Source organism: Pleuronectes platessa, chromosome 10 (genome assembly GCF_947347685.1).
Source record: "Pleuronectes platessa chromosome 10, fPlePla1.1, whole genome shotgun sequence".
NCBI lineage: Eukaryota > Metazoa > Chordata > Actinopteri > Pleuronectiformes > Pleuronectidae > Pleuronectes > Pleuronectes platessa.
The window spans coordinates 10,051,224-10,072,113 of NC_070635.1; the positions used below are offsets into that span (position 1 = coordinate 10,051,224).

Here is a 20,890-nt window from a genome sequence, read left to right on the forward strand (position 1 = left end):
CAACCTTGACTGTGCAGCGTCTGAAGATGTGAGACCAGAGAGAGAGAGAAAGAGAAAGAGAAAGAGAGAGAGAGAGAGAGTGAGAGAGAGAGAGAGAGAGAGAGAGAGAGAGAGAGGGAGAGAGAGAGAGAGATGCCATGCAATCACTCATCAGGAAAATATAAATGACTCCATAACGACTAAAAGGAAAATATCGTGACTCAGTGGTTTGCTCATGATTCTGTCATTTCAGCTGCGCAGGGACTCTCTCCTGTCAAAAGTCTGCAGCAGATCGGAGCCTGAGCATCCAGTGTTAACTTCATGTATGTGGAGCGGGATCAGTGAATGAAGCAGGGATGTGCGCAGCGGCTTGTTTGGAGGAGCCCCCGCCCCCACACCCGCTGTCACACACACTCACACGCGGAGTTTGGAGATGATAAACAGAGCAGGGAACATGTGAGCGACTCGCACACACACATTTGGGAGGAAATCAAACACGCACGGAGTGAATGTCCATGTACGGGAGAGGTGGTTTTTCCTGCGCGCCCTCAGGTGGAGAGGATGAGTGTCCGTCTTTACGCGAGCACGACATGAACGCTGCTCTTTCCACAGCTGTCATCACACACACACACGCACACACGCATGCATTTAAAATGACTAAGTCAGGCTGCAAAGGCGTCGTCATCACAGTTATTGCCAATAAAACTCACACGCACGCTCACACGCACACACACGCGAGTGTTATTCAGAAGGAAAGAAATACTCACCCTGCCACGAGAGTCGTGCGCACACGTCAGTAGCCAAGGAACCTCACACCAGGGAGGCTTGGTGGGTTTTTGGTCTTTCTCACTATTCCCTCCCTCTCTCTTCGGTGTGTTTACCCTCAAGCCCCCTTACCCATCCTCCAAATCCCCCTCTCTCTCCTCCACTCAGCAGGTCCCAGGCACTGCGGTGGATCGGTTCAGCAAAAGCTACTTTGGCTACAACAGAGACATACTGTAGCGGCAGCAGTGGGGAGAAGTGTTGGAAAGAGAGGGAGGGAGGGAGAGGCAGAGAGCGAGAGGGAGAGAGAGAGGGAGAGAGCTAGAGAGGGAGGGAGAGGCAGAGAGATAGAGGGAGAGAGAAAGCGAGAGAGAGAGAGGGAGAGGGAGAGGCAGGGAGAGAGAGAGAGGGAGAGAGCTAGAGAGGGAGGGAGAGGCAGAGAGATATAGGGAGAGAGAAAGCGAGAGAGAGACAGAGAGGGAGAGGCAGGGAGAGAGAGAGAGAGAGAGAGAGAGAGAGAGAGGTCAAACTATTACATCTCATCCTATCATACCCTCTTCAAATATGTTGTTGTTGTCTTTATCTTTCTTTCGTTGAAGTACACTGTGCAGTGGTTTCGTGTTGAACAATGCAGAGAGTGTGTACAAACACTTCTAAATCTTTACTGGGTTAGTACTTCAACTTATATTAGACACCATTTTAATTCTCCTGTGATTTATTGTTTTGTTAATTCATTCTTTATTGTAGCGAGTTAGCTGTGAGGCAGTCCTTCACCCAGATGTAGATATGAGCATCCTGCAGTGATACAAAACCTTTCACATCACTTCTGTCTTATGATAATTAAAATATCTAGAGTTACACTACTTGTACAAAAAGTGTTTTATTCTGCTACTTATGTTACTGGTTTTCTAAATTTGCACTTTTTTTAACAAGTGGATTTAAAGTTATCTTTTAAAAACCTAATAAACTAAACTAAACAACCTGCATTGAGCTGCACTGTACTTTATCATGATAATGTACATAGAGTGAAATTCAGTTTGGAAAAGTGAAGAGAGGCAGACAGATCTGTGAGATGGGGCACTAGATCAGATTTGGAGTTTGGGGAAAACAAGCTGCAAACCTCAATTCAAATTATATTTTATTTACAGTTCTATCAGGTGGAAGTAGAAAACATCACGGATCATACGTCCTCTTGAAACTGTCGTTCTTTCAAGACTAATCAAACATTTTCTTATAACGTTCATTTAATACAGGTGAATAGCAGTGAAATCCTGCTACTGATACCCTTTCTCTCCCTCTCTCTTCATCCCGCTCCTCCTCTTCTTCATGCCCCCTCCTCCCTTGTCTCCTGTGGTCTCTGTCCTTTGCTCTATTTTTAGCCGGCTGGTGGAGGATCCCTATATTTTTAGTAACGATATCAATACTCTGCAGCACACTCTGACCTCAGGGCTTGAGCACAGGAGGAGAGGGGTGTGTGTGTGACAATGAGAGACAGAAACAGAGGAGGGATGGAGCTGGAGGAAGAAGAGGCAGTGGTGAAGATGAGGGATGATATCATGTCTCTGTGACAGTGAGTGATGGTTTGCACACACACACACACACACACACACACACACACACACACACACACACACACACACACACACACACACACACACACACACACACACACACACACACACACACAGAGAGAGCTCCGATCAGGTGGCATTAGAGGTCCAGGTCGCACAAAGTCATATAATGTCAAGGTTTGAGTAAAGGTTGTTGTGTGGAGCTGGAAATGGGACGTCAAAAACAGATTTATATCATATTGATATATGAAGAAAGACGAATAGGATTCATAGTTTTCAGTAAAAAATGTTTATAACTGTTTTATTTTATTTGAAGATGAAGAAAGTGAAGTGTAAAATGCATCAGTTTGATATTACTAATATTAGTAATATGTCTCATCTGGCCTCATAAAAGATATGTCTCGAAATGTCCTCCTCACAGAAACTCATAAAGACATCTGGACAGGACTGGTTTACACGATTTACACAGAGAACATCTGGATGTTCGTCCAGATGTTTGGCAGTAAAAATTCACTTTTACATAATTTTGTAATTATTCATTAATTCTTTTTTATAGTTATTTTGGCGTAAATCTCTCAAACTATATCACAGCACAAACTGAGTTTATCTGTGTTGGTCCTCTGCAGCCCTTTCAGTGTGTCTCTGTCTTGTAAACCATGATAGAGAGTATTAAGTATATGTTTAAAACTGATCATAATGTTGATGAAATACAACAAGACGAGACACTTGTATCAACACAAGACAGCGGGGGTATTTCAGAGAGATAACAGCAACCACAATAAATTCTACACTTTACACAGGACGAGAGGAAACAACACAGTGAAGCATTTACAGTGCGGCACTGACACAGAAGACAAACAGAGGAGGAAGAGCGAGAGAGACAGAGATGAAGGGCAGATAAAGAGGAGGGGAGGGAGGTGGAGAGGGAGATTGTTAGTTGATGAGATTTTAAAGTGAAGGTCAACTTGTTATAACTCAGATCTCTGTGGGGATATTAGTCCCATCATGATGCTGGCGGGGAGGGAGGGAGGGAGGGAGGAGCAGAAGGGAGGGAGGATGACGGGAAAGAAGGAGGAGGAGATGGGAGGGAGAGTGTGATGCCTGAGAGGAGGTTTTGCTGCTTCGACAACTACAGCACCCCAGTAAATAGAGGGGTCAGCATCTTCTGTGTGTGTGTGTGTGTGTGTGTGTGTGTGTGTGTGTGTACAGTGCTGCGATTGCACTTGTGAGTATGTGTGAAAAGTGAGCGTGACAAAGAGGCGTGTGGTGAAGACAAAGCTGATGCATGTTTGTTTCTCAGCGGCTCCACACAAACATCACAGAAGGAAACACCTCACCCTCTTCGTTTCATCACTTTCTTTTCCCCGGGTCTTTATTTCAACGTTCTTTTTTTCCAGCAAGTAAAAACAGAAATGAACTCAACCAACAAATATACATTAATGATCTATTGCTTATCTATCATTGATTGAAATATCTACTGTAGATGTCATGTTGTTACGTCAGTGGGTAAAACACAGCTAAGGCAAAGAGATGGACCGCTCTCACCAGTTACAGGCGCAGGGACTTCAGCACTTAAAACAAAAAAAAAAGCAGGATTCTTCTCCTCTGGATGAGAAATTGCTAAATGGATCTTTTTACCTTCAAAGAAAAAAAAAAAGTCATAGAGAAGCAGATTTGTGTTTGAAATGACCGTCTGCTTTGTGAGATAAGAGCTCTGTAATGGGATTATTAAACTGTACGTTTGCTGCCACCTGCCCTGCTCAGATAGGGTTTAATGACACTGTCACTGCTGCTATTATTTTTCCATGTATTGAACAGTCCCGGCGAGTCTCACTTTTAATTACTCCCTAATCAATGCTGCGGGTGTCATTACACAGCAAAAAGCCTCATGGTACACACCACTAAAATACACAAGTCTATGTACCTGTGCAAACTGACAATCCTCCTGCTTTAGCTGCGGGCAGAGGCATATTTTCCAAATAAGCAAAACATATTTCAGTGCAAATGCATGGTTTCAAAAGGAGGCCATATACTGTAATTTGCTAGGCCTAATTCCATACTTAGCAGAGGAGTAATAGGAAAGAAAACACGAGGTAAAACTAATCTGTGAAGAAAAAATGATGCAGTAATGTGAGGCCCGCCTCCTGGCCGCGTGTGACTGAGCTGCAGGGCAGTGCTGTTTCCTGCATTAACCGTCACATCGTGCCCGCGGAGCTGTTTCACTGTCTCACTGGGTCACAGGAGGTCGCTGGTGTGACGTTAGCCGAGAGGTCCAGCCGGGCCACAGGAACCTGACTGAGCTCTTCCACGGGAGGCCATTGTGGCCCATGCAGCTCCTATCATAGATATTGAGATATTGAAGGGGTTTGGATGCCGAGCTACTGTGCCGTGTTAAACTGGAGCAGACCTCTCAGGAAAACTCCTGCTTATGAAATGAAAAATGATTAAAAATGGACAGACTGGTTCTGCCCTCTACCTGGAGCTGAACCATGTCTTTGTTTGGCTTCTCCAACACAAGATGGTGCTCATCAAAACAGTGGGAAATGTTGAAAATGAATTGGTTGTCTATCTTTCTTGGATAATCTATTCCTAGTAGTTCATTCTACAAACAGTGCATGCATAGAGGTGAAGTACAGTATGTGATCATACTACAGTCACACTACAGCCGTCTTATATCAAGTTAAAGGACGTCTTACAAAAACAGAAACTCTAAAATGGTAATCTATAATAATTGCATATCTCTGCATATTCTGAGACTATCTAGATGAAATACATACATCGAATAGAGTGCATGGATACAAAGGTGTCTTGGCAGGTTTGTGTAAACGTCAGAATCTGAATATGAGAGGACTTTCAATTTCTCTGTTATAAAACTACTATCAATAAGGAGATTACATTTAAAAGGGGCGTGGGAGCTATTTTCAAACAGCGGTGAGAGGCGAGGGGGCAAAGTCTGGGTTGAGGAAGGAGAAGCCTTCGAAGTCATCCTGGTTGATGGCTTCCATTATGTCCGGGTCGGAGGGAGTGAGCACCGACGGAGCTGCAGTGAAGAACTTGTCGAAGTTTTCACCTTTTTTTCCGCCCTGATGAAGAAAAGAAAAAAAAGAAGGAATGTACATAAAAGATTAAGAGGATACATGCAGGATTAAAACTCATCATATCCACATTAAACCTCCTCCTGAAAAAGACACAAAATAAATAATGTGCGGTATCCCCCCCCCCCCCCCCCTTTCCCCGTCTACCTCACGACTGTCGGCAGAAAGCTGCTCACGTCTCTTCTCCTGCTCCTTTACAGAATAAGACAGTGGCTCTGCTGGAGGGTATGAATCTCATTTAGCTAATGGGCCTGGCCTCTAACCCCAGAGCACGCTCGGCTCAATCAAGGCACACCTCACCACTGGCCAGCGGAGGCCAGAGACCGGTGTGTGGCGGGCTAATGATGACACACATTTGCATATGGAAGGAGAAGGAAGGACCTCAAGGTCAGAGGGGCCTGTCTGTTGTGACTGGACTGTCTGTGCCCGAGCGCTCAGAGCCCGTCTCCAGGTACCGGCGGAGGTGATGAAAGAGAGAAAAGAAAGTGGGAGGGAGAGAGGGTTGTTAGAGCCGAGAGGAGAGGAGAGGAGGGGGGGAAATGGCCAGCACAAAGTGGAGGGCTGAGAGAGGAGCCGCGCACGGAGACGGAGAGATAGAAGGAGACAGATGGGAAGAAGTGACAGCTTCAATTCTCTAATTCCCCTTCTCAACACTAAGGAAGTTCAAGGGCCGGGTCGGAGCCAGAGTCTGATCACAGACCAGTTCTTTGTGTTTAGACAGCCAAAAAACTGGCTCTTTGTCAGAAAAATGGGTTAGAGAGGAAATAACTGCACACATTGGGAGCTGGGGACAGGATTATTATAACCAAAAAGACCATCAAAAACATTATCACCACAATTTAGAAAAAAAAGAAGAGCCCACATCCTGTATATTCTGCAAAGAAGAATGAATACTTTGAACTATGTGGATGCTGAACGAAGCAGTGAAGGTCCGTGGAGAAGTAGAGAGATAATGGCGTGTGGCTAGACTGTTTAAAGCAAAAGTTTGCAACTTGAAAACAACTCAGAACGAGAACCGCTTTCACCTTGACAAGAGGTATGGAAGGAACGAAAGAACGAACGAAAGAATAAAAGGACGAAAGAGAAAGAGAGGGATTTGTGGAGTCCATCTGTTAAACTGACAGTTCTGGGTTTGAAGGGCGGCGGTATCTCCAGTCTCTCCAGACGGTCCCAGTCAATCCAGCGGAAGAACGGATGCTCCCTAATCTCTCTCTCTGCGTCCTCTCCTCCGCCCAGACGCTTCGCCGGGTGCTTCGTCAGGAGCTGGAGGAGGGAGGGAGGGGGAAATGAGAGCAGAGGAAAGAACAGCATGACTATAATCAGGGCCTATACATTTGCTTTGCTTTATTTATTTCTCTGATATGTGATTTTTCTTCTTATGTCAATGCACATTTATCTTGATTGCGAGTGCACCATGAATGGAGGCAGAGTTCATGTAGCAGCTGCTCCAGCTAGTGTCTCATTCAAGGGAGTGGTAGCAGTCTCCCGTCAAGAAAAGGATCAGTTTAAGTTGTTTTCATATCTGATTTCCTCATTATTCAAATGTATTCTAAAATGTGTTGTTGGTTCATACAAAAAGTCTGATTTACACATAGAATTATCTTAATTATCTATGAGCGAATGGGTGTATGACTCACTCCCTTGCAGATGGCAACAGCTTCACGGGTGAGAGTCTTGGGGTAAGACACGTTCTGCTCCATGATGGACTGAAACAGCTCCTCCTCATCGATACCATCAAACGGGGGCTACAAGGAAGAGAGAGAGAGAGAGAGGGAGAGAGAGAAGTCGAGAGTAGGCATGAGGATCTGAGCAAATATATTGAAATGTAAGTTCTTTGGAAAGTGGTTACAAAGGACTGGGGGCTTAAGCTTAAGCGCGCACATGGATGTACGATAGGATTAAGCCAACTGTTACCTGTCCTGCCAGCATTTCATACAGCAGCACTCCAAAAGACCACCAGTCCACCGACTTATCATAGGGCTGGTATGCCACGATCTGAAAAGAATAGAGAGAATAAAAGAGGAAAGGAGATGAGGAAGCAGGACGACGGCGCAGAGTTGAAGAAGTGAAAGGAAGACGGGGAGAGTTAGAGGCAGCCGAGTTGTAGCAGTCGGCTGCTCAGAGGATAAACAGCCGGTGTGAAAAGCCGAGCGAGAGGAAAAAGAGAAAGTGCGGCATTAGGGAGGGTAAATATATGAATGGGCTCAGGAATAATCAACACATGACTTTGGATTTGTGCGTTTGCCTGCTTGTGTGTGTCTACATGCACATGTGTGCTTGTTTTTGTGTTTGTTTGTTTCCCTGCCGTGCGTTTGTGTGTGTGTGTGCAATCCCCAGCCCCTGGGGAAATATATTGTATCTCTTCCAAAATGGCAGATGCAGAAGAATCAATGGGTGTTTACATAAGAGAGTCAATACCCAGGGGTTCCATTGCGAGGTTTACAATATCAAAGACGTGCACAACAGCCACGTCCTCTCCTCCTCTCTTCACTGGATCTGTCTACTACCAGTCCACAAATCAAACAGGCTGGATAGCTGCCTCACACACTCGCTGCATTCATGTGTGTGTGACGGCTTCACACAGAAACACACACACAGATATTTCACAGGATTTGTAACGTAAACATCCAGCGCGGAGATATTTAACATATCAAAAGCGTGTCAAGCGAAATCACCTCCACTGTTTATAGCCTTTCAGAGGAGACGCTATTTGCCATTGACATTTATTATATCATGTTGAGAGAGTTCACTCGCGCTGAACTCCGTGAGCGAGTGTATGAACATCACAGGATGGATTGAAAACAAGAGATGGGTTCACATATGGTAAATGGATTGTATTTGTATAGCACTCGAAGCAATTTACAGTACAAGTCGCATTCACCCATACGGCGCGGCTATATGCTGCACTCCCCCCCATCACACATTCACACACTGCAGGCACAACCATCGGGGGTATATTGGGGTTCAGGACAATGGGCGGAGGGGGGAAGTGAGGATTCGAACCGCTGACCTTTGGTCAATGGACAACCAGCTCTGACTCCTGAACACTGGAACAAGTTAGTTTCTGGTGTTTGTGATGCAGTGTCCGTTTTCTGTGTAAAAATACATGAAAACCTTCGGCCAAAGCTAATAGGAGGCCTCAGGGGTCTGAGTTACAGGAGTTAACGTCTTGTTAATTAAAAATTCCCTTTTCCTCCCTCTCCCTCCGCTGCACAGACACACAGCCGGGGGAAACACAAAGAGGGATGTTTGAAATCTTGCACCACGATGGTTCGTTTAATGATAAATCCATTTCAGTCTTCTGAGACCTCATATAAGCTTCGAATAAACTTTAGACATTGTTTGGAACGAGCACTCTTGCTCTCCACACATTGGAAGTATGATCTTTTGTAGACGTGTATGAACCGGAGGAATGTTTACAGCAAACAAAACCTGTCTCAATAAAATAAACTGCTCCTTTATTTTGGTTTAAGAAAGACTGAAGAAGAAGATTTACAGAGAAAAGGGATAACGTGGTAATACAGGGTTTCTGAAGGACAGTTAGGATTTATGTAATGTCCACAAGCACACACATACACACACACACACACACAGACACACACACCACTACTAACTGAATTATGGGGAGTAAATTATTCAAAAATGCTGACAAGGTCAGGCAGGACGGAGCAGACGAGAGGAGCTGCAGCAGGGACGCGACACATAGTCTCGGTTCGCTGCAAACACAGGTCAGGCAAACAACGAGGGGTGAAACACGGGGGGGGGGGATGGGATGGCGACGGCGGCCTGTGGACAGAGGGCGGGTGTCAGTGTACCTCGGGGGCGATGTAATCAGGGGTGCCGCAGAAGGTGCGAGTGGTGTCGCCCTCGAACATGCCCTCCCTGCACATCCCGAAGTCGGCTATCTTTATGTGGCCCTCGCTGTCCAGCAGCACATTATCCAGCTTCAGATCCCTGGGAGAGAGAGAAGCAAGATTGATCGCACCGGTATGAATCATTTTTGATAGATAACACCTTTACAACCGTCATTAGCCAGAGAAGACATGATCAATCTGTGTCAGGGCGGCGACGGCAGCACCGAGCCGTGGCCGCGCGGCTCTGTACCTGTAGATGATGCCTTTGCTGTGGAGGTAGAAGAGGCCCACCGCGATCTCTGCTGCATAGAACCTGCAGGGAGAGGAGAGAGGAGAGAGGGGAGATGAGGGTGGAGGGGTGTTGGTGGTGGTGGGGGGGGGGGGGACGCTCACTACTGGTTGCTTTATGTTTTCAGTTAATTCAAAAGAGGATGATGACAAGAGGAGAGGAGAGGAGAGAGGGAGTGGAGCTGCGGAAGGGTGATGAAAGGGACAGTAACCAAAGAGATGAAAGATGGGGGGGAAAAAAGATGAAGAAAGGGAGCTGGAAATATGCATCAGAAAAAAAAAATTGTTTTAGATGATTGATCAAAGATTATTGATTAGATGAACAGCCAGGGGGGGAGAGAGAATGTAGATGAAGAGATGAGATTGGGGGGAGGAGAAAGTCGGGAGGAAAGAGATGAGGGCCGGTACTTGAGTTGATGACTTTTTATGAATCGAGGAGAATAATGAACAAGTGTGTGCGCAGAGGATCAGAGAGTTTCATGACAAAGGCAGGAAATGAGACGCTGTAGATGAGGGCCGTGATTAAAGGTACAAGAGAAAAGAGCTTTTTAAACTACATACGCTGCATGAGGCTCTTTGAACTTGCCAACTATCTGAATGTGGAACATCAGGTCTCCTCCGTTGACATATTCCATCACGTAATACAGGCGCTCCTGCAGAAATGACACACACACACACACACACATTCACACACACTCCATACATAATGACCTCTTGTCCAAATTAAAAAGCAATCTGTTAAAACCCCTCCGCCAGGACCGAGGACCTTGTTAAAGAAAGCAAGCTAATTATTTCATTTATTAATCGAAATTCTCAGCCAACCTGGACCGAAACAACTCCTGGGAGAACGACGCAGACCAAATGTCAAACAGGTTTATGGACAATTTAATGAAAGTTATGTGGTTCATTTGAGACCGACCCTTCACACCTTCTACACACACATACAGACACACACACACCTCACTCTGGAAGGCGCAGTAGAGCGACGTGAGGAAGTGAGGGCGAGAGGAGAGCGCCAGGACCCTCCGCTCCACCAGGGCGCTCTCCGTGTCCTCGTCCTGGAAGAGGACGTCCTTCTTCAACACTTTGACCGCGAACAGACGCTCGCTGCCTCTCTCCTCCGCCAGCAGCACCTGAGCAGAAACACAGAGGCAAGAGGATAAGTTACTGTAACAACAAAGCATCATGCCAGTTTTAAGAGGGGACACTGTAGAGTCTTTCAACTGCTGGGATCCATAAATAAACAAAAAGTGTATTTATAGACACTGCACAAGCTGAGAAGAAGATGACAAGTGCAGAGGCTGAAAAACATCAACAGAGTTTTTTCATTGCTTTGACGTAGACGGTGACATGGTGGAGCAGCGGGAAGGTTTCTGGTTTGAGTCCCTGCCTTTCTGTGTCTATGTTCTCTGTTTGTGTGGGTCTCCTTCCAGCTTCCTCCCACAGTCCAAAGACATGCAGACGGAGATGGTCACGTGACTGAAGCTGTGAGAGTGAATGGTCGTCTGTCTCTGGACGTCGGCCCTGCGATAAACTAGCGACCAGCAGCATATGGATGGATGAAGTGCTCAATATTCATAACAGTGTTCAATGTGGATGCATCTCTCATTAAAGCTTAATTTCTCACACTGGATAAAGTGTTATAATGCAAACTATTAGTACTGTTGTAATAAAGTGATTTTGTGCTTTTGATGCACATATGCAATATTTTTGCATTAGATTAAATGACATGCTAAACAATTGCTCACTGTTGATTCATGTTTGCATATGAAAATTATTCATTTATGTCATTTTACCTAATTGTTTGAGGGTACACGTTTAATTAAAATCCTGTTGGTTGATTGATACTCTGTCCCTGGTATTTGTTATCATCAAACAACTAAATTTAATGTTGCGATAAGATTTCAAGACAAGTTAATATAATAAATTAACAAGTGAGGCAGCTCTCATGTTGTTTGTCAGATATTAAATCTATATATTTAGTGTCTGTTTTCTCCTGTGAAACTGGCTCCCAGCGTGATGCTCCCAGAGCCGATGACGCTCTCATTTTTCCACACTGTGAACCACATGGCCTCAGGTTTAGTGGGTCAGATATAGTCAGGAGCACTGGAAAGTGCTGATACAGTACAGTGTGAAATGGGCTGGTTGATTGTGTGCCGTGATGGCCGCTGGCTGCTGGAGATAAAGGATCTCATCGTTCCTTCAAACGGTGGCGAACAGGACCGAAAATTACACAGCTTCATTCCTCAGAAATCAATATGGCTGCACGAAGGTGAGGGAGGCTGCGTGTGTGTGTGTCCTCTGTGTGAGCGGGTGGGAATGTGTGAGAGAGAGAGAGTGTGAATGTGAATGTGTGTGTGTGTGCAGGGATATTGATGAACTGTCCCGGAGAGGAATCCCGCCACCCTCTGTCTGCTCTGCCCTTCTCTGTGGTCTCTAAACTAAGTCACACAAAAGCAGGGCTCTTTATATGTGTCCATCCGTTCATCCGTCCGTCCATCCGTCCATCCTTTCATCGATCCCTGGAGTACACTCTGGACAGCTCTTCAGACAAACAGCCATTCACACTCATATTCACACCTATGGTCGATTTAGAGTCTCCAATCAACCTCACATCAATCTACATGTGTTTGAAGGAAGCCGGAGAAATCCCAGGAAGACACAAGGAGAACATGCACACTGCACCAGAGAGGCCGTAGGGCAGACCAGGATTGGAACCAAGAACCTTCATGTTGTGAAGCAACAGTGGTAATCACAGTAAAAACAAATAAATCATAGTTTTTACTATCTACATTTACGGATATTCTCTGGACGTGAAGTTTGTGAATTTCAGTAAAAAAAACTGAAAAGCTGAGTCGTTCGAAAACTTTGGAGCAGTGTGGTCCTTTTGTCTCGTTCCTCCTCTTGATATCCAGTTTCCTCTCTGTCATTCTGTCCCTTTCTGCGGCACAGTGATGCCTCCCTCCATCTCTCCGTCTCTTTCTCACTTTCCCTCACTCAGCAGCCCCGGGGTCTGTCTCTCCTTTCTTGGGTCGTCGTCTTCTTTTTTTTCTCACACATCTTACGTAAGTCGAGTCTATTTCTCCCGTCCTCTGTAGACTCTCCTCTGACAGTTATGAAACAGCAGAGCGGGATTTCAGAGGAGGAAGAAGGACTCGGAACTCCACTCTCTCCCTCATTATGGCTCATCTACTGGGGAATTAAAGAGAAAATGGAGAGCAGAGGCTCCCTTGAAATGAAACACCTCCAGGAGCAGGAAGGCGGCCAGCCCGAGCTCACGACTGCTGACAGCTCAGAAGAAGCGAGGGGTTAAATTAATAATATGGAAGTGGAAGGAGACAATTGGCACGTTAGTGAGAGAGGAGACGTTTTCTGCTGAATGAAATGCAAACTGAAGGTCGGGGAGAAGAAGTAATTTAAAGCCAAGAATAATTGTTGTTTTGGTCTGCATGGATGAATGACCTGTGATATCACTTACTGCTGTTGGATCAGAGCTGCTAATTGTGTGTGTGTGTGTGTGTGTGTGTGTGTGTGTGTCTGTGTGTGTTTACCTTGCCAAAGCTGCCTTTGCCCAGCACCATGAGGAAGTTAAAGTCGTTGATGCCCACTTTGACTATGCTGGGGAGGGGGCTGTGGACGGGTGGACAGGGCGAGACAGGGGTCGGGGACAGGGCCGTAGGGAAGGGTTCAGACAGCGGGGCAGGTACTGCTTGAGGCACCGAGGGTATTGAGGCATCCAGCTGAGGCTCCTACAGAGAATGATCCATGAAGGTTGAGAAGTGAATGACTGGATCCCGTCCGGCACAGAACACTACAGCACAGCATTAACACACGTGACCACCACACAAACTGAACCCCGTCCTACCCCTGGATTTAGATTAAAGTCAGCCAGGACAATCCTGCACCCTGGTGGAGACACCGCGTAACGGAGGAGGGAGGGGCCTTTATATAATTTATTATCGAATTACTTATCTGCAACACCAGGCATAAATCTTCCATGTATTCTTTCTCAGATAGAATTGTAAGTAGGGAGAAAGTTAAAAATCCTGACCCAGCGTGAGCAGTGGCATCTGTTTATTAGATGTAGGTAATTACAAGCTGATAAAGCCAAATCCAAGGCGTTAGGATGAATGCTCATTTACATGATACTAAATAAAGGGCCGCTCCACAGTTTACACGGTGTTAAATTGTGTTCACCTTGAAGATGATGCAGTGGTTTTTACAGATGAGAAACACAGTGGGTCCTACCTGCAGGTCCGGGTCTGGCACCGGGATGTTGTAGTACTCTCCCTCATCCTGGGCCAGCAGTTTGAACCAGCCGCTGATGGGACGCCTGAAGATCTCACTCACCCCGAACGACAGCGCCCCCATGAAATCGTTCCTGGACGTGCGGTCCCAGTCCCAGACCTCCACTGACAGTCGCCTGTCCCACTGGTGACCACGCACTGAGCTACACACACAAACAAACTTTCTTAGAAGCAACACAATGACGCACAATGACACCGTAGGAATTTGTCTTAAATGTAGTGCTGGGATCTGACAAAGTCCATTTACATACTTATTGTACATTTTCCATGTATCTGTACTTTACTTTAGTAGATTTATTTACTCAAGTAGAAAAGTTCCGAGGTACTTTTACTTGAGTATATTTTTCTATTAATTTGTACTTCCTCCACCACTGCTGATATGTTCATCTGTGTGACAATTTCAAGATTTCTAATAAAGTAAAGAAAAACTACCTTCAGTCGACTGAACCAAAACATATAGGAAACTGTGGATACAAGATAACATGGATGAATTCCTAATCTGTACTTTATATTCAGAGTAATCTGCTTGTATATTCCATCCCCTTTCTTTATCTTTCAGGGTCATTTTGAAACCTGTAATCTCCATTTCTGGAACATTTTATTTGAAAGTCCTAAAACCTTGTTTCTTTTTCACCTTGGATCAAAGTTAACACTGACTCACAAAGTGAAACTCTCATTCCAGACGGGATTGAGTGTGGAACGAATGGTCTTGGTCTTCTGTTTGCTGTGGCTCCTCGGGTCCGGAATCAATTTCAGTTTAACATAGGGGTCCGACAGGCCATTAGGATCCATGGGCATCAGGTTACGAGCCTCCAGGACTGGAGAGAGAGCAGAGTGATTGGAAGTATAGACAGAGAAACCCTTCATTACACCTGAAATCTGTCTTTTTGTGTTGAAAACTTTAAAAAGGCTTCTCTCACCTGTGACATAGACGTCCTCCTTCTCTCCTCTGACTGTCAGTTGGATTCTTCCTCTCTTCTCTGTGTGGTCCTGACCGCACAGGCTGGGAACACTTGTCTCACATCGCCGATGGACGTTCATGTCACAACCTCAGCATATGAAGACACACAAAACACAAGTATAATATAACACACTCGTATATATTATGCCCAAAACAGAGATCTGAGAGTTCAGTGTCAGGGTCGGCGTTTGGACTGCGGGAGCCAGGGATGGAACAAAGAACCTTCTGGTTCAGTGGACAACCTACTGCCACCACACTTATCTCATTCTTGTCATATCTCAAGGATAGTGGTGTCCGATAATCAGAAGGTCGCTGGTTCCATCCCCAGCTCCCCTAGACTGCTTTCCAAAGTGTCTTTGGGCAAGATACAAGTGTATCTTAGAAATAGTGCTGAGTTTAGTGCAGTATGTATGTGTGTAGATGTGTGAATGGTAAATACAGAGCATTTACCATAGCAGCACCTTTACCGATGCCTTGACCATACCTAGATCAGCATTCCCTGATCCTAATCTTAAAGGAACAGTTCAACATTTCAGGAATACACATTTGTTTAGTTGTCTTGAGTTAGATGAGTAGATTAATACCACTGTCATGTATCTTCACTTAAACGACAGTTTGTTGTTTGGCTCAGCGTCACGGCTGGAAACCTATTTGCCGATAAGCATCTCTAAAGCACACATTTTTACACACTGTATCTGAAAGAACAAATTGTAGTTTCAAAGCGATCATATTGGAATATCTGGCGTCTCAACTGGTTGCCAGCCTCCTCATCTAATTCAGGACATGAATGAGCACATCCCGCAAAAATATAGAACTACTCCTTTAAAATGATCTGATCTTTGTAAGGGAATGAGCTTTTTTCCAGCTGCTGGGAGGTGAATCCCAATAATGAACCTGTCTGTGCAGATTTGTATCCCCGTAGCATGATGAATGGAAGTACACAGACACAGATGTATTACACTTCTGGTATCTGATGAAACTCACAGGTGCATTTCATGCCCTGGTGTATGAGGCCGTACAGCAGCGAGCCGCAGTGGTCACAGAAGGTCGGACTGGAGTAGGTCTGGATCTTAAATGTGTGCTGACTCTTTAGGTCCTGAAATACAACAGGAAAAAAAATACACACTGAGGAACCTGATACACATATACACACTGATCATGGAGGAGACACACATAAACACATTTACACACATACGTGCAGAGTATGATTAGTGGAGAGATGTAGAGTGGGGTATTTATGGACAAGCCAATTAGATTTCTCCACTGGGAGAGGACATATAAATGAGAGTGCATCTCGGCAAGGCTACGAGTGTGTGTGTGTGAGTGTGAGAGTGTGAGAGAGTGTGTGTATTCTGTGCACAGAGGGATGTATCATTTTTATCTCTCTTCAGCTCATCAGACCCCCCCCACCAAAACCAGCTCCCTCCGCCCTCTCTTCCTCTCCCAAAGTGTTTTCTCTCCTCGGAGCCGCTATTTAAAAACACAGTCACCCTGTCCCTCCTCTTATCCTTTCCCATTGTCATCCCACACACACGCCACACGCACTCTCTCACACACACACACACACACACACACACACACACACACACACACACACACACACACACACACACCACACACACACAGATTCTCGTTCCCTTTGACCTAATTTCTGAGGCAGTCTATTTAGCTGATAGGAGAAAAAAAAAGTTAGAAAAATGACAAATCTCCTTTAATTGCATAAAATGCCACAATGCTATTCTCCTCTCTTCACCCACCCTCTATTTCTCCCTCTCCTCAGTCCCTTCCACCCTCAACCCGTCTCTCCCCCTACCCTCCCTACATCTCAGAGGCCTGGTGGGACGTCACAGTGATGCACAGGATGGATGGATAGGCAGATGAGTCATGCACACAAGTTCCTGGCAACAAGTGTCCCCTTAAATATGATGACGACGGGGGGATTCTTGAGTGAAATGGAACACAAGACGTGTGAGCCAACAAATCTGCTCACTTCTGGTCTGGGGGGCGCGATGGAGCCCGGACACGTGAAGGTCACAAACTCGTGGCATCGCTTGTGCACCACAAAACTGCACACTGAAGAAAACACAGAGAAGAAAAAAATATCCTCAAAAATCAATTTGTCACGCGGAAAAATAACAGGAGAGAAGATTAAATAGTGTAAAAGAGGAGAACAACAGCAGGTTTATCTCTACCTTGACACTGGAATCCCTGTTTGCCAATGCCCCTGAGTGAGAGAGACACATGGATTAAGACAGAGAAAGAAAAAAAACCAATCTCCTCTGCTTCAACTTTAAGATGAAGTATTTTCCCTCTGAGACTCCGAGCCCGGAGAGTTTTGATAATGCTGCCAAGACTAGAGATAGTGCTGTTGCATTATTCCAAGCTGCATTACGACCATCAGACATGGAGGCACAAGTCGAGAACAAACCCTGTCTCACTGCCGGCTGCGTGAGAGACGACCAATATGATCAACATGCGTCATGATGTGTGCATTTTAGGTGTCTGTCCTTTCTGAGCCTCTGTGCTGACTAGGTCAAGTAGAGCAGTGTCAATAGTTGTGTCTCTCTAGCCCACACACACACAGAGAGAGAGAGAGACACACACACACACACACACACACACACACACACACACACACAAACACACACAAACACACACACACACAGTTCTTCTGTTTCAAGAACTGCGGTGTTGGCCATTTTCCAGTGTCTCCTGAGAGCTTTAATTGAATAATTAAAGTCATTGATTGTCTAAAGAGTCCACTCAGCGGCTTGCCTGCTGTGAATCAACTTTTGATTAGGAGGTTTAGAAAAGTCGGACAAACAAGACACAGCGACGTGCTCCTCCAACGTCCCACCGGAGAGGCCCAGGGGTCCATGAAGGAAACCGACCATTATCACTGATCTACAATCAGCTCACCATCTGCCTGAGTAATAAATAAGGGATGGCGTTGTTGAGGGTGGTCTGATCCTCGATCAGCATTCAACACAAGTCTCTGGACTGCAGCACTGGAGCGCACGAGGCCTGTTCTGCTGTTGGACCAGCAGAGAGCATCAGAGAGCCGGGTACAGATCAGCTGAGACAGACAGTGCTGCTTCCTGGCTGGAAATCACAGGGAATTCAGTGTAGTGAATCTCTGCATGTTAATGTGATGATGCTTTGAAGAAGCTCCTCAATTATATAAAGAGTTGGCAAAAAGAGCATCAGAATAAATGCATAAGATTACCAGAATATTAAACAACATTATGCAATATGTAGTTTGAGTAACAAATTACTAATGATTGATTAAAAATGAAACAGTATATATGTATGTATTAAATAAACAAAACAGAAATTAAGGGAAATTTGACATTACACAACAGGAACATCATAGTTGTAAGTTAAGCTCCAGTGTGGTATATCTCCCTGTTACACTGTCATGGTGTGTTGGGACACTTGCTCACAACTGAGCCATCATTCGTTTGAATGTTTTAACAGATATTGTTTGTTTTTAATATTTTCTTTTGGTTATGTCTCTTATTTGTGTTACTTTCTCCTGTGTTGGTTTATTACCATCTATATTGTAGAGTACTTTGTAACCTTGTTTGGTTAAGTGCTACAGAAATACAGTTATTATATTATTATTATCGTTATAACTGATATTAATATGTTGTGCATCACTGCTCTTATTCAACAGTTTGTTGAGTCCATTCACATAAAATTCAGCTAATACATCAATCAATGGCAGCTTGTTTTTATCTTTTCAAATTATTCCCCTCAACTGATACTGAAGAAGCCCTACAACGCAAAAAAAACACATTTAACCCAGTTGAGAAATAAGATATTTACATTTCCAAATTAGAATAATCGTTTTACAGTCTTTAATTACTCTGCTCGTCCCTGCAGGCGCTCCAACGCCCAGGTTGCGAGCTGCTGCTGCTTCTCTCACTTCCTGTGAGAAGGAAGTGAGCGTTCACCCTGAACGAAGGGCCACGCAAAAACCCACCACAGCCAAGACAGCAGCCACTTGGAGAAATGTCCTGAAAGCTACCCAGAGGCTGCTGGCACATGCATGGCCAACATACACCCCCACCATATGTCCCAACACACAAACACAAATTCACACAAACACGCACAATATGGTTGCCTGTATATAAGACTCCCCTTTTACGTAAATGAATACTCATGTGCCTGCATGATGGACATAAGAATAAGACAATGCATTACTCTACTGTACAGGAGTTCAGGTTGAGACACTGTTACCTCACCTGATCTAGTATTTCTATTTCTTGGCTTTGGATGAGGTGTTCTCTGCCTCCCACTTACTTTTCAAGGGAAATGCTGCAATTTCACATCATATTCATCTGAAAATACTTTTCAGATTACGAGTTCCGAGCAACATATATCATCTATGTCCTGTAAAAAAACATGCATCTCGAAAAACGACAACTTTTTATGGCCTAATTAAAACAGCACTACCCACAGCTTTATGACACTGCATTTTTAATATCTTCCAGTGGGATTTTTAAATGATTTATGTCTATCACACTATCCCAGGGCACAATATGGGAGTCATCAGTCTTGTTTAGTGTTGTCACATTTACTAAAATAATAACATCTCATCATTGGGTGCATTGATTTTGGCCATTCTTGCTTTAGTTTGTCTCTGAATTCATGGACGTGACTAAAATGGAAGGATTTCCTCTTTAAGATCTGGATACCTCCTCCAGCAGCCCTGCCTCTGTGTGTGTGGGCATGTTGTTTGCTGTAACTTCATTTCCTAACTGAAATCTTGATTATGCATGAGTATATTAAGTTCCTGAAGTAATTCCTGTGTTGTGTGGGCGCCGGGAGTGTGGAGGGGAGGTTATGTGATCAGATGAGGTCAGTGTAGGCGAAAGAGAGAAAAAGTAATAAGGAGTAGTGGGATGTCTGAGGAGGCGGCTTATGAGCTGCCAGGGAGGTTTCTGTGCAAATGTGCTGCTGTGTGTGCGTGTGTGTGTCTGTGTTTGTGTTACCAGATGAAGTCGGTGCAGTGGCTGCAGAAGGTGGGCTGTTTGAAGAAGCGTGCCGTGAACTGGTGGTCTTTCACCTCCACGATCCTCTTGTGTTTGAGCGCTCCCTTCCTCTGGAACACGGGCACTCTGGGTGGAGGGGAGAGGGGCGAGGGCAAAGGGGAAGCACCGGGGGAGGCGGCTGATGTAGGGGAGGACAGTGTCAACGGGGAGAGCGAGGGGGAAGGGGAGACCGGGGTAGACATGGTGCCTGGAGAATATGGTCAAAAAAAGAAGAAGAGTGAGTGATGAGTGGAAGACCTTGAACATGGGGAGGTGGAGGAGGGAAGGAGGCAAGGACAGGGAGGAGGAAGGATGGAGAGTTTGATGGGTCATGGTGGAAGAAGCAGTTGTGTTAATGGCCCATGAGATTCAGGGTAGGAAGCCGCGAAGGAGGGATGTGATGGAGAGAAAGACGGAGAAAGAGTGAACGGGCCAGAGATGCAACAAGTATACGAGTGAAAAAGGAAAAGAGGAAACAGAGGTTAGCCCGTGAACAAAGACAAAACTCTCCTAAGAGACTCTGAGACACTGAACCATTAGTGTGTCCCACATACCACATGTCCATATGTCCCTCCTACTATTCCCCTTATATCTCCATCTCCCTGGCAACTATGGCTATATCCCATCCCGACTCCCCCTTGTCGTCATGTCAACTGGACCTCCTTTTGCCATGTCAACAGCACCCCCACCAGCTGCTCCAATCTCCTCCCTCAGCTTCCTGACTGCTCTTATTGGCAATTAGCCTCATTTTTGCAGAAAAAAAGTTGGGACCAGGAGAATATGTATATAAGGGAAGGTGACGTGCAAAAGAAACGACAAATGCTGGCTGGGGAGATTTTGGTGCAAGAGTTGCACGCTCCTAAATGATAAATGAAACAGCAACGGAGATTTAATGAATAAATAAATAAGCCCAAAGCAAAAAACCCTGCGAGAAAAAGAAAGTGATGAAATGATGGTGTCTCAGCAAAGACGCAAGAGCGAATCAATCAAAAACGGTGAAGTAAGAATGGAGGGAAAAATGGTAGAGTGCTTAAAAA

The 20,890-nt window shown here is 45.2% G+C and overlaps 1 protein-coding gene across 2 annotated transcripts; it reads right to left on the reverse strand.

The window, feature by feature from the left end:
• Positions 1 to 5,233: 5,233 nt before the first annotated feature.
• prkcg (protein kinase C, gamma) lies at positions 5,234 to 20,056 on the reverse strand. 2 transcript variants are annotated; one of them, XM_053432554.1, is made up of 17 exons: positions 19,815 to 20,056; positions 17,010 to 17,041; positions 16,808 to 16,890; positions 15,802 to 15,913; positions 14,777 to 14,905; positions 14,518 to 14,674; positions 13,786 to 13,999; positions 13,455 to 13,491; positions 13,101 to 13,255; positions 10,509 to 10,682; positions 10,111 to 10,202; positions 9,512 to 9,574; positions 9,223 to 9,361; positions 7,322 to 7,402; positions 7,045 to 7,152; positions 6,530 to 6,670; positions 5,234 to 5,395 (listed from the first exon to the last, which is right to left on the reverse strand). In XM_053432554.1, exons 1-17 carry the CDS (start codon positions 20,054 to 20,056, stop codon positions 5,234 to 5,236), a joined length of 2,121 nt encoding a protein of 706 aa, XP_053288529.1. The 2 variants fall into 2 exon arrangements, with proteins under 2 accessions (XP_053288529.1, XP_053288528.1); XM_053432553.1 differs by lacking the exon at positions 13,455 to 13,491 and having other exon boundaries at positions 13,101 to 13,298; positions 13,798 to 13,999.
• Positions 20,057 to 20,890: the final 834 nt, after the last annotated feature.